At 35.5% G+C, this 14,036-nt stretch overlaps 1 protein-coding gene across 2 annotated transcripts in view; it reads right to left on the bottom strand.

Moving 5' to 3' along the window:
• The window catches only part of pth1r (parathyroid hormone 1 receptor), a 57,155-nt gene that overhangs the window by 2,056 nt on the left and 41,063 nt on the right, over positions 1 to 14,036 (bottom strand). For both annotated transcript variants that reach the window (XM_016669722.1, XM_007548625.2), the window contains exons 5-13: positions 12,923 to 13,017; positions 9,873 to 10,059; positions 6,854 to 7,007; positions 5,973 to 6,033; positions 4,074 to 4,140; positions 3,822 to 3,916; positions 3,081 to 3,222; positions 2,682 to 2,723; positions 808 to 2,593 (exon numbers count right to left, since the gene is read on the bottom strand). In XM_016669722.1, coding sequence (XP_016525208.1) covers positions 2,231 to 2,593; positions 2,682 to 2,723; positions 3,081 to 3,222; positions 3,822 to 3,916; positions 4,074 to 4,140; positions 5,973 to 6,033; positions 6,854 to 7,007; positions 9,873 to 10,059; positions 12,923 to 13,017 — 1,206 coding nt within the window. In that variant the 3' untranslated portion in view covers positions 808 to 2,230. The remainder of the gene's footprint in view (positions 1 to 807; positions 2,594 to 2,681; positions 2,724 to 3,080; positions 3,223 to 3,821; positions 3,917 to 4,073; positions 4,141 to 5,972; positions 6,034 to 6,853; positions 7,008 to 9,872; positions 10,060 to 12,922; positions 13,018 to 14,036) is intronic.

The following is a 14,036-nucleotide window of genomic DNA, read 5'->3' as shown; positions in this document are numbered from 1 at the left end:
GGTGAATAAGACTGTCATGACACTGTCATAAACATGACATAACACCTGTCATGAACATGAATAAGTCTTCATGAATATTTATGACTGTTGTCATAAAGCGTCATTCGGTAAATTATGACACTTTTAATACAAAGTTGACATTATTCTAAATGTTATGACATCTTGACATTAACCAAGAAATCATTACTGATATCAATTTGTTCTAAAAGTATTACTGGTTGCACTTTAAAAATTAGGTATGTTTATGTTATTAAAGGTAAAATTTAAACAGTAATGATTTCTTGGTTAATGTCAAGTTGTCATAACCTCCTGACTACCAGTAGTTCATTTTTGTCCTCTGTAGAGGACATTTCTAAACTTGAATATCTCCCACTCCCTGCATTCTACTGAATTAATTCCTTTTGGTATCTGGAGAGGACATTTAGGGCTTTTCAATGATCCCACATATGAAGGGGTGGGATTTTTGTTCGTATCTTTTTCTAATACATAAAAATTGCGTTCATCAGTAATAACACATTTTATGGGAAGAGACAAAGTAAGTGCATAAAACCTTTTACCTTACAAAGAATGTGGGATTTAAAAAAAATGGTGATTGGACAATATTTTTTTTCCTGGTAGTCAGGAGGATATCAGACATTTTGAATAATGTCAACTTTGTATTAAAAGTGTCATTATTTACCGAATGACGCCTTATGACAACAGTCATAAATATTCATGAAGGCTTATTCATGTTCATGACAGGTGTTATGTCATATTTATGAAAGTGTCATGACAGTCTTATTCACCCCCCTTCAAATAAAGTGTTACCGTAAACTGTGCTCTTATTGAGGTTACAGGTTAATTTAATATAAATTTCATGGAACTTATCAGATGGTTTTCTGAAACTCTTATGGAGGTTTTATAAAACTTTCATTGAATTTTCAAGAAACATATTTGTGACAAGCAACATTCTTCCATAATGCCAAAATATATACATATACTGCTACAGTTTGTGAAAATTCATTGAAGTCAGGAAAGTACTCATTATGAGTCAACTCACAATACAGTCAAGCTCCTAAAAATACTCAATAATTTCATTTAAAATGTTATTAAATTGTACATCAATTTATAACACGGCACAGTTGTTATAAGTAGTGGAAAGTAGGTGGTAACTACTATGAAAGTTACATATTGTTTATATTTACTTACAAGTAAATTCTAGGAGATTTAAAAGAAAAACACTATATGTAAGGTCCATGGAGGTTCTTGGCAGGTCCCCAGAAAGCACCCAAGATTAGTCAACCTTGTGTTAAAGCTTGATTCCAGAAACTACCTGGCAGGAAAATGCCTGAAAATGTCAGTTCAAGGAAAGTACCAAGAAATTTTAATGAAAGTTCCTAGATAGTACTAGCTCCATGATCTAGTGCGACCATAGTTTTTGAACAGAAAATTAGGGAATTTGTAGATTCACTTCAATCCTTCATAATTAGACTGAAATTTATATTGATGAAAAAACCTGAAGCTGTAAAAAAAACAAAAAAAAAACAAAAAAAAAACAAAAACAAAAAGACAGAAAACAAAACTAACAAAACTTCATGAGAATTGAAGATTCTGGAGATACAGAATTTGCTGAAACACCACATGAAAAGTATGAAAAAAAGTGTGTGACAACAAAGGACTCCAATTACCTGAGTAGCTTCCCTTTTACACTGACACAGATGTGAGTCAATGGACAACAAATGTGACCATGCCACAAAGTAGAACTGATGCTTTACAAATTGTAGCATTTATGACTTTTTCTATTCATATTAAACCTTGCCGAGAAAAGTTTCCCACCTTTAATGTACAGTAAATGAGTAAGGCTGATGTCTTGTCAACCTTATGCTTAATTTATACACATTTTCCTTGTAAGCGAACAGAAAACTACATAAACAGTCATGGCAGTGAAGTCGAAGTCAGAAACTTCACCCTGATTTAGGCTTTCACACATTCTCGTTGGCAGATGGTAGATGGAAGGACAAAAACTATCTGCCTTGACAAACTTGCCGTCTTCATCTCTCAGCCACGCTTGAAAAATCAAGACACTGTTTTGTTCCCTTGAGCCTCCTCAGTTTGCAGTGTGCTGGCTCAGTTTACAGGAGGAAAAGAGCCAATATTTTTGGTTCATGCAGTTTCCTCCTTCACATCATCCACAAAGTGTTCACAATTTGTCTTTCCTCTTCTCATCGCGATATATGCTGTCCTCTAGAGGTCACATGACCGTCTCCCTCTCCTCCTCTACAACAGGAGTGGGTTTCTCTTCCACGATAGGCCGTGTTTGTGCGGACTGCTCCTCTTCAGGTATGTGAAGTTCCTGTCCTGAGGAAGGCACAGAGTTCTCCGAGACTGAGCCGTTCTTGACATACCCAGGAAGGTTCCTGTGGCCGTTTACAGGCACTGGCCCTAGCCTTGTGGTGAGATGGACGGCCAGGGGTCCTCTGGCAGTGACATTGGTTACGCTGGTGTGCGATACCATTGGTCCATAGCTGTAAGTATTACTCCCGCTTCTAGCTTTTCTCTTGAAGTCAAGGGCCAAAGTTCTTCTGCTCCATGACTTTTTGATCTCTGCTTGCACCTTAAAGGATAATTTATTTATTTATATAAGTTATACAGTCATTGACACTGAAAAGAATGTTTCAAAGCACAATTCTTGGAGTTCTTACCTCCCCATTGCAAAAACAGTATATGATTGCAACTAAGAAACCCTAAAAGAGGAAAAAAAAACAACTGGTTTTAGGGACACTATTCAAAATCAAGCAATGAGCACACACTTAATATGGCATTTAAGCTGTGTAATTTGACATTTTCTTTGATATTCACAGTCATCAGTTATCCCTTCCATTTTCTTTATCTTAATGAGGATCTTCTAAGAAATCAGTAACCAAACAATGAATAACAGTTTGACAATTTGTAGCTGTTGAATGGTGATAACATAAACCTTGCGGACAAATCCCAGTCAGGTCAAATTGATTTCTTTAGCATGAAAAGACAAATAAAGGCTCCCTGAGTGATGAAATGGCATTTCCAGAATTTCTACACCAATGTCTTTTTTTTTTTTTTACCTGGAAGGAGTTGAAAAGCATCTCGTAATGCATCTGTATCAACCATGGTATTCCAGAGACTTCTGTGTATGGCATGGCATGGAATATAATGTAGTGGACGCCGAACAGTGGCATCAGCACCAGCGTAGACTTCAAGAGCTTTCTGCAACAGAACATTTCACATTTTGAAGATTATTTTAAAAATAAAAGCAACAACATTAAAAATTTCACAAACAAGTGAAGGCTAAAAAAAAAAAAAACAACACAACAAAACAATGCAAACTTTGTAATTATAGCTACCGACACACTTTTGTTTACCCCACTACATTTGTTGTCATATCTGAGCACGAAACATAAGTGGGTTGAAACGTGAAGATGACCAGATCATCTCGTGGAAAGAGATGAAATAGGTCTATAAAATGACCAAAATATTGGCCAGATATTCCAACTATTTGAAGCAAAAATGTTTTACTGTCACCATAAGTTCACCGTGGGCCTCCTCCTCTTTGCATTTTTAAAGTAATCCTGATATGTAATCCTGTAATCCTGATGTGATATTTGCAATTGCCAACATATTCTAAAAGGAAAATAGCATTAAAATTGCATTTGATTTTATTTTAGGTGTAATAAAGTACATAATGCATGAAATCCCATCTACTCCCACTGAAGAAGGCTTGATGTTGGCAAACAAGTCATGATAAACCAGTCGAGAAGGGCAGCTTCAGGAATTCTGAATCAAATGTTTCTAAGACTTGTCCATACCTGTACTGTTGTCTGGTGTCACATCTCCCAGCATTGGTTTCTAGTAGTTTAGTTGCCAAGACTCTGATGATGTTCAAAAATAAAATAAAATTAATCTGAAGAGACAGTAGAAACATAATGTTAGGATTAGGTATAATTGGAAACATAATAAGCTCTTTCTTATTCAACAGTTGTTAGGCCACAGATGCAGTCAAGTGGTGTAATTCTCTGCACACCATGGGGACGAAGCACAAACTGGAAGCATGTACTTACCACCACCGCCACCAAAATAGGCACTTGATATATCCATTTCAAATTGCCTGCACTTAAGTCCCAACACCTGCAGAAATAAACAACAAGATGAGTAGGTAAGGGTTCAGGAATAAGCTAAAAAAGGGTTAAGTGGGTAAGAAGACTCAGAATCTCTCTGCTCCACTTTAGTGTCATAAATGGTATCCGACATCGTTTCACAACATAATAGGAATGAGATAGAGATTCGATAGGACATTGTTTTTGTTCTCCATCTTCTCTAGATTTATAACGCCTCTAGACACAAGTGTTATATGAAAACTAATTATATTTTTCAAAGCACTCATATTAGAGTTCTGACTTTAATCCCCCTTGAACTGATTTATTCCTCCTGAGATTCAGGTACATCTCTCTAACATGTTCTGTGTCATTCAAAGGGCTAAGGAAATTGTTAGTTTGCCCATACTGGGAATTACAATCTCTGAATATTTCATTTATTGATTCTGAATCCGCTCCTTTCAGCTCGATACTGGTGCGTCTAGATCTAGGCACAATGCTGTCTCTGTGCTGTTTTACAGCTTCAGAGCAATGGTTAAGTTATAAATGCCATGCTGGGGTGATTTTTTTTTTTCCTGCCCAGAAGTACCTGGAATGTAAAACAGAAATGGTTTTTCAGACTCCAACCCACTTAGAAAAAAAATATGTGGTCTAGTTCCACTCAACAGGTGCTGAACACAGTGTCAGTGGGTCCTAACGCAGCTCAAAGCAGACACTGAAGGTGGTGGTAATTATCGGAGGGGTTTGATGTGTTTCCTTACCATTGTCATTTTTTGCCTGATGAGTTGAACTTTTTAAGAGTGAATCACAGCTTCTCTCCATTTATTTAATGTCAGCTTCGAAGCTTGACCTTAAATTTCACTTTTCATAGTCAGGTAGGGCCAGTAGGGGTTGAGACCAAAATAAGTGAATTTTAGTCAATGACTAATTCTTTTTTCTTTTCCTTTTTTTTGTTTTGGAAATATAAGAAAGAAAAATGTTATAACCTTCTCTCAGACAGTTGAACAGTGGGTAGTAATACATTACTTTCTTGTCCACAATGTTAGCTGGAGTCGCTTTTAAAAGGCTTTTAATAATAGATATTAAATGATGGAAAATGTCAGACATTCAAACAGTAACCTTTATTTAAAGTCTTAATGTACCTTGACACCAGTGAAGAGTATCAACAAAACAATCCTTGTTCTCCAGAACAGTTTGTAATTTAGAGATGCATTAATCAGTTTCATTTACTCATTTATTTTTTTTTTCCAATAATTTTTTGGATGTCAATCGTCTCAAACCTTTTTAAGATACTATCTAAACAAGACAATATGAACAAAAACATAAATGTTTTCCTGCACCAACTAATCAGTGGGTTTGAGAATCATTCATTCATTTAACAAAAAGTGGGGGGTTGGAGCATGAAACTCTTTTAGCAAATGGATATGGTATTCAGCCAAAGATTTCTTAATTAATGTCCCAAGCTTTTGGACCTTGGCATACAAAAGGAATAGCTAGGAATACCAACGACATCACTTTTCAGTAAATATTGCAAATGCTCATGATAATGGGTAAATCAATGTAAAAGGTACGTGCGATGCACAATTAATGTAAATCATAAGCAATTTTCTAATTATATGTTGTACTGTATCTTTAGTGAAAAGTGAATCATTTTTTTTTTTACCTATTAAGATTTACCCTATTAAATAAGGTTCAAGATAAACATTGGCCTCCAAAGTGCTGACCAGACTATAGAACACGTAGAAACTTCAAAATACTTAAACTATAAACACAGGCTTGGTTCAACATCATTAATCATGGACATCAGCCTTACCGTATGAAAATTTGACAAGAATAATAACGATATTAATTATGCAGATCACTTACTCTGTGTCAGCAAGCGTGGCTCTCACAGTGGCCCAGATGGCCACAATCACAGCTGGTACTCCTAGGAAATTAATTACAAACAATTCAAATTTGCTTTCATGTAAGCCTATTCTGAAAAGTGTCCAAATTGCTATGTTTGACAATCCTGTATGAGTGGAAATTGGATAGGACAGCATCCACATTGTATGCGCTGTGCTTTTGTGATCTATACGCACAGTGTGTACAATGCAGGGACTGTAAAACCCACGTTCAGACAGAGCTATTACTCACTGCTTTTACTTTTCTTCATAAATCAATATCAATCGGTGCAATAATGCTTCCTACAGCTTTTAACTTTTTTTTTCATAAATGTGAAAAAAAAACTAAAAAACAAAAACAAACTCAGACATTTTGTACCTAATAAAGTTTTTTTTGATCAAAAGTCTACTGTCTAGAACTAGTAACAATGTCCATGCAGTATCTTGAAAAAACTTTTACTTTTTTTTTTTTTCATGTTACAACAGTCTTCAAGGCATAGGCACCAATTATGTGGACACTTAGTCTTCTCATTGATTTACATGGATTCCAAAATTTTTATCATGTAAAAATCTAAGCAGTCTGGCAAACATTTCTGTCCAGTTCGCTTTACTCTTTTACATCAAAATAAAATCTTTTGCAATCAGTGGCCTTCCTGCATGAGATGTTTTTTTCTCCCAGCTGTTCTGCAAGAACAATCTACAAAGTATATGAATACAAATGCATACCATGCTTTTTATTTCTTAGATTTGTTTATTTGTAAAATATCTTGAAAGTCATTTCTTTTTTCCTTTTTCACTTCACAATTATTCACTACTTAGTGTTGGTCAGTCCCATAAGTGCAATATAAAATAATCAGAACTCACCCCATCCAATCAGTGTAAATCCCCAAAGATACTTTTTGTCTGAGAAAAAAGTCATAAAAATGAGACTGTGCAGGTAAAGACCCTCCACAAGAATCCAGTAGTAATTGGTCGCCAGAAAGTACATGAACAAGGTCACCACCACCTTGCAGGTAATCTATATAAAAAAAAGCAGACACAGCAGAGCAAATTAATCAACACTCATAATAAAAAAAACACCCATGTGAATTGTTTTCATGTCCTTGGTTTGCTATTATGTTTATCAATTGTAATCTTCTCTAAGTCTGCTACGAACTAAGTTAAACTCAAGAGTCTAACACTCACATATCACTTGAAATGCAATAACAGTGTTAATTATGCAACTACAAGTAACCGTCATGATTCTTGAGTGTTGCATCTTAGCAACATGAAACATGAATCAGTCGAAATGAATTAAATTAAAACACAACCATAACCAACTTAAAATGCACTGAATAATTATCAGAATTAATTTTTGGCCTAATGCATAATGCTTATGAACAGTCAAGATTTCTCAGAATTTCTGTCAGATTTCCTCACGGTTAAAGACAAACATGGCACACTGTAGCATTATTTCTAATTAAGAAACTTTTAGTTCCATGAGATGTTGCAGAGACTACAAAATTAAAAATGTTTTTATTGCCAGACTTGTTTTGTTTTCCTCATTTAAACTCCTAGAATGTCTTTTCTCTTTGCTTCCTTTTTTCTTTACATGCTTTATTTATCATTGTTTCCCTAACCTCGTGCATTATTAACATCTTGTCTGAATATACATATTTATCGGTGCGTGCTTTCAATTAGCGCTCATCAGTCATGTTATTTGATCCAGACTACAATTATTTTTGCACTAATTAACCAAACAAATGGGATGTTCTTCCAACATGCTCAACTTGTTTAAGTATTTTTAATTCATGTCTTCGTACCCTGCTTAGACTTTGGTATTACAAATAAAATCAAAGCAGCCTTATTAAGTCTATAAGGTGTATTTGATTTTAAAATGCATGTTTATTTTTTACCCTACTCTGGCTTCTTCTCACAGTAAAAAAGTAAATACTACTGTTAGGTTCATTGGTCTCACTAAAATTTTTCTTAGGTGTGAATGTGTGTCTATATGGTTGTTTGTTCTGATGTCTCTGTGTTGCCCGGCGACAGACTGGCAACCCGTCTAGGATGCACCCCGCTTCTCGCCCTTTGACTACTGGAGATAGGCTCCAGCCCCCCTGGTGACCCGGAAAGGATAAACATTTTAGAATATGGATGGATGTTTTCTACCCAGCCTGCTCTAACCCTAAATTATTCATTGTAGTGATCAGTCATTATGCTCATTATTTCATTAGGATATTGTTCACTCATCCCAAACATGATCTGACTGCTTTTTTCAATTGTAGTTCTTGCTCTCAAAATTGTATAATAAGGGATTATTTTCTGAGTTCAGATCTTTGTCATGGAAATAATTTGTGTTGTGGATGAGTCATACTGCAAAAAATTAAAAATGAACTAGCAAACCCTTCATTTAAAAGCAACTTTAAACAATGTGTTTTTACTTTTAATCATTTTAATGTTTTAAAATCTCTCTCTTGATACAGCCACCCCAGTTTCTTCAAAGCTCCATCACGAAATGCATACATTTTAAAGGAATGTTGTTTTGACACAGCCTTTTGCCTCTCTTTCTCCAATCCAGAGCCTCAGTTAATTATAAAAGACAAAGCTTTTTCTACGTCAACTTTATTGGCCAATTTCTATTATTTTGCTTTTACATGAAATACATGAAAGATTTAAGCAAATTATCACAGAGAAACTTATAGTTAGAGATGTGCATGTCTGCAGGTTTTACTTGTAACTAAAAAAGGAAAAACAGCAAATAATGTATCTAACAAATGATGGGCCTGTATTTGGTAGGAAAGCTGATATTTTGGTTTTAATGCTTTTACATAGATGCCTTGTAGCAAGAATAAGGGATCCTACATAATTTGAAAAAAAAAAGAATGAACATTAATCTAGCAATAAATATATTGCTGAAAAGATAAATATCTTTCTCAGTCTAAAGTAAAAATCCACAAATACTTTGAACACTTCTGATAATAAATTAAACTTGTTTTATGTCAACACAGACGCATTGCGGTGTACTGACATCATGTGGACACGTCACAGATGACAAGACTGATTTAGCCATCGATTGATTTGACTCAAAGTGAGGTCAAACCTCCACATGGCTGCAGCTGTTGCTGCTGCGCTGGTGTGTCGTCATTAATAGCTGTGAATTCAATGTTATCTTTCCCTGCTGCCATCGTGTCATTGGTATCTTTTTTTTTTTAGCACATCCCTTTGTGATGTATCATTGATATGCTTTTTAAAGGATATAGTTTATAATATAGTTCAAAATATAGTTTTTTTTACATATATTACAAAATTTGTTTATCTTTTAGTTTTTGTGATTTAGAAACATATGATGTGGAAAAGACCAGTTAATTTGGATATTTACTTTTTTTCCATTAACTTGAATGACGGTTTCAATTAATTAATTCAGCAAGCCAAAATACATGCATTAAAAAAAAAAAAAAACAACTTTAAAAGCTTCTGTAAGTTTGTTTTTGGTTGATTTAGTTAAACACAGGAAAAGTTGTGACCTGTAAGAATATATATTACACAAATGTTTGTATTTTAAAGCAACTGTGAAAGGTAAACAGTCATTTCCCATTTTCTAGCTCTACTCTGAAAGGGGAAGCCAAGTGCTGGCTTAGTGAAAACCTGGCAGGGTGAAAGGCAGGGCAGTTCATTTCCTCCAATGCAGGAAAAGTTGGTGAGTTTCAGCACATGCATCACTTCCACCTTGGAAGCAAAATGCTATACTGTAGTGAACATTGATACTCAAATAATCTGTGTGCGCAAATAGATCTAACAGTTGATTGTGTATGAAATGACATGCCTTTGACCACACATGAAAAAGGTTTGTATGTTCCTGCATTTACTAAAGGCCGAGCAAGGAGACATGGGATTAACTTACAAACTGTGTTTTGCTGGCAGGTGGGGCTTCAGTAATGGACCTGAAGTCCTCCACTGTGACTCTCTCCATGTTCTCCAAAGCAGATCCAGGGTAGAGAACTATATCTTTCACAAATATGCTTACAGCTCGTAGCATGTAGGACACAAACAAGTGCATGTGGATGTAGTTTCTGGTGCAGTGCAACCGTCTGGGAAGAAAAAAAGAAAAAAAAAAAAAAAAAACATCAGCACAGTCATTCACTAAAACAATGTTTTCAAACAGTTTGAAAAGTTTTATAAAAGTGTGCAATAGTGTCTGAACGGCCAAAACCACATTGCATATGAACTATGCTGATTCTAATTAGAGTCAGCTGAATTCTAAGCTGACTATAACACATTCTTCAGTTTTAGGAAAAACACGGTTATCAGATCGCCATGCTCAAATTAAAGTGTAAAACAAACTGCAAGCATGTGTGCAGCAGTTGGAGAAGTATGCAAATTTTATCAGTCCCAAACACTTCCAGAACATCCTAAGCATTCCCTGCAGCTTGACCTTTGGCGTCACGATCCGCTGGGCTCAATTTGACTTAAAGGTTAAGTTATTACAGTAAAAAAAATGGCAAAGGAAATATTTGCTGACTATTTATTGGTGCCAAAAATTTTAAGACTTCACATCTACCAGAGACAGAAATGAAACTGCTGTATCCACCATCAGCTCCGTCCACAATTTCTTTCACTAAATCTCATTAATGAACTGACAAGGTGCCCTCAGAGAACTATTGATTCAGGAAAAACCAATCTAGCACACATCCCAGGTGGAAAAAAAAAAAAAAAAGTCCTGAAAGCAAGTGCTAATGTAAAATATCCCTTTGCTCCCTCTGGAAAACGTTTATGAGCTCTCCTTTCTAAAAGCTGATGTGTTGAAGGGGGGACATGGCTGTTACACTTCGCAGTCTGGTGCCAGAATGTCAGATGGGCCCCTGGGATAACTTATTAAACTCATTTGGCACGTATATTTCCTGGTGCCAGTTGGAAGCATTCCTAAAACCTTTCTGACTGACTGTGTGTACTGTAAGTTACGTTAGTTGGAACATTAGTAAACAGGGCCTTTACATCGATTCTTGATACTCCCCGTGCCCCGCAAAATAAGCAAATACTGACCAATCTGCTCAGCGTGAAACAAAATGGTCTAAATTCAACCTTGTTACAGATTTTTTTTTGCTCCATTTCAGAAGTAAGATTTTAGGCAAAATGAGTAAAAAAAAAAAAAAAAAAACTATACAGCCTAGCAAAAGTATTCACACCCCTTAAACTTTTTCGCTACAGGCTTTTTTATCGGGAAACCAAATTTTAACTGGAAGATTTTTTTTTTTTTTTTAATTGGTTGGTTTGCAAAAACAACAACAAAAAAATCTCTAATAGGCCACTTTACTATGATACTCCTAAATTAAGTACAGTGTAACCAATTGCCAGTTAGGTGGAGGTTCACTTTCTAACAGGACAACAACTCAAAACCTTCTGCCAGAGATACAATGGAATGGTTTAGATGGGGGCTGACCAAGTCCAGTCTTTGAGAGCTACTATACTACTCCTAATAGTAGGAGTAGCTACTTAAATGAATTCCTTGTGTTTAACACCTGAATCTAATCAAGGGCTCATTACCAGGCCTCTGCAGAGCTGGATGAGATGTCAAGGAGGTAATTCTGAGATGTAAGTCGGGTGTGTTGGAGCAGGGATGAATCTCACAGTTGGAGGATAGCTCTCGAGGATTGGACATGGCCAGCCCTCGTTAACTCTGGTGTGAAGAAGTGTTTGCCCTCTTCCCGATTTCCTTTTTTTTTTCATGTATTTGTCTAAAGTGTTTCAGAACATCAAAGCACTTTAAATATTAGTTAAAGGCACCACAAGTAAACACAAAATGCACAACTTAAAGGAAGGCGTTTATTATTAAGGGATAAAAAAATCCAAACCTACATGCCACGCCCTTCCACCACCACCGCAAATCCTATTAAGATGCTGTGTCATGACCTCAAAAGCCCTCCCATGTCACTGAATTACAACAATTCTGCAAAGATGAGAGGGTCAGAAGTCTCCCACAGCACAGTAAAAGATTCATTGCAAGTTATCAAAAATGCTTGATTGCAGTCTTTGCTGATGAGGGTGGCCCAACCAGTTATTAGGTTTAGGGGGCAATTACTCTTTCACATAAGAGTAATTGTGTGAAATTTCAGAACAAGAAAGTAGGTTCAGAACAAGAATAGGTAACAAATTTCAAACTTAAGATGCAATTATGTCTGTCATTACATTGAAAGATGACTGTGAAAAGTATTGATTCAGGTGGACTTTGAAACTGCATGGAATCATCTTGGGATTTTTATTTGTAAAAGGAAACACCTGAAATGGATACATTTTGTGCAATTCTAAGTTATATTATCACAGAAAATTAACATAAAACATGACATTTTATACCACGGAATGGGACAAAATGTAATAAAATTTGAGGGCTGTGAGTACTCTTGCACCGCACTATCGGCACCAGTTTGAAAGTTTTTTTTATTCCAAAAGCAAACTTTTAGAAGCAACATTTTATTCTCAATTGTTTCTATGCAATGATGACTTTTTTTCTTAGCACACATACAAAGTCTAAACATCAGAGCCCAGCACATAAAACAGGCTGTAAATGTCAGGCAATGAGGTCTGCATTAATGCAAGCCAGGAGGCAGTCAGTGCTTCAGAGGTAGTCAGATCACATTCTGCTTAAAGTCAAAGTGAAAATCAAACCCAGTGTTTAATACAGTCTGCATATGTGACGCTGTCATTATGATGCAACATATGCAGTATTACGTTAATTCCTATAAATGGAAAATAGTGTTTTTTTAATGATACAGCTCGGTTTAACAATCATCTTGACATTTATGTGCTCCTTGCATGACTAAAAAAAATCCACTCACTATTATTAAACATCAAGACTTCCTGATGATCCAGCCTTAGCTTCTCACCTGGTGTCAAAATCTGTCCCCTTGGGAGCATCTGAGGTTAGAAGGATAAAATAAGGCGACTGAGTAGACTCACCGAAAATATCCCAGGATGACAACAGCCACCATAATTGAGCCCAAAGAGATGGAGTATCCAACGGTATAGATGATGTACAAACGGTGGAAAACCTCCTGTGAAAGACAAATATGCAAAAGTTTCAGCATAGCACCAAATGGGTAAAGCACACTATTTGAGAGGTATGTTTGTTACTTTTAAAATGTTGATTTGTTGCAGGTTGTGACCCCAATCCCTCATTTTCTATTAGGAAGATAAAAAGTATTTTCTATTCAGAAATAATAGGACAACCCATTCTGTGAGGTAAATATAAGAAGTTGACACATCATTGATAACTGAAGTAAATATGCAAGTAATGAAATAGTGCAAGTCATAATGAACAAAAGTACAACTGAGTTCATTTTAGGATCTCTAAATCTAAATAGCATTTGCATATTCCCAACATTAATTAGGGGAATTAAATATTTTTTTTATTGTTATGAAACAGCTTTTTTTTGCCATTTTATAATTGTGTAAAAACTCTCTGTCATTTAGTAAATGTATAATGATAAGGAACTCAAACGTTTTATGCTGTACCATAAATCCTGATATAATTTTTAAGTAGCAGTAAAAGAAACCCAGATTTTCTTTTTTTTAGAATGTTGTGGTTTTTTTGTTTCTTTTAACAGTTGGATCACCATAAGACTCTGACTGCCACAGATTATTTTTGATCTGTAGAGAATCAATGAAGCATAAACATCACATCTTTCTTTAACACGCCAGAGACCAAAACAAATGTGTGCTACAGCTCCAGAATCAACACACTGTATGACTTGGCAGATTTATTTGTAAAGCACCTTTTATACACAGGGTAGATCAAAGTGCTTTATAGAAATAAATAAAGGAGCATAGATAAATACAACAAATGCATAAAAAGCACGAACGAAGCATTGCATAAAAAACATGAAATATAATCACATAAAGAGAAAAAAATCCTCACACTTTTATGAAATAACATTATTCAACTTGTAAACGTAGCCCCTGGTTAAATGCTCTTAAGGCCCTTTAATATTTACAAAATATTTACAAGGTTGGTTGTATGCAGTGGTGGGAAGTAACGAAGTACAAGTACTTCGTTACTGTACTTAAGTACAGT

The sequence above is a fragment of the Poecilia formosa genome, unplaced genomic scaffold (genome assembly GCF_000485575.1).
Source record: "Poecilia formosa unplaced genomic scaffold, Poecilia_formosa-5.1.2 Scaffold27, whole genome shotgun sequence".
NCBI lineage: Eukaryota > Metazoa > Chordata > Actinopteri > Cyprinodontiformes > Poeciliidae > Poecilia > Poecilia formosa.
The sequence above is the reverse complement of the archived record's forward strand: the minus strand, read 5'-3'. Positions and strand labels throughout refer to the sequence as shown.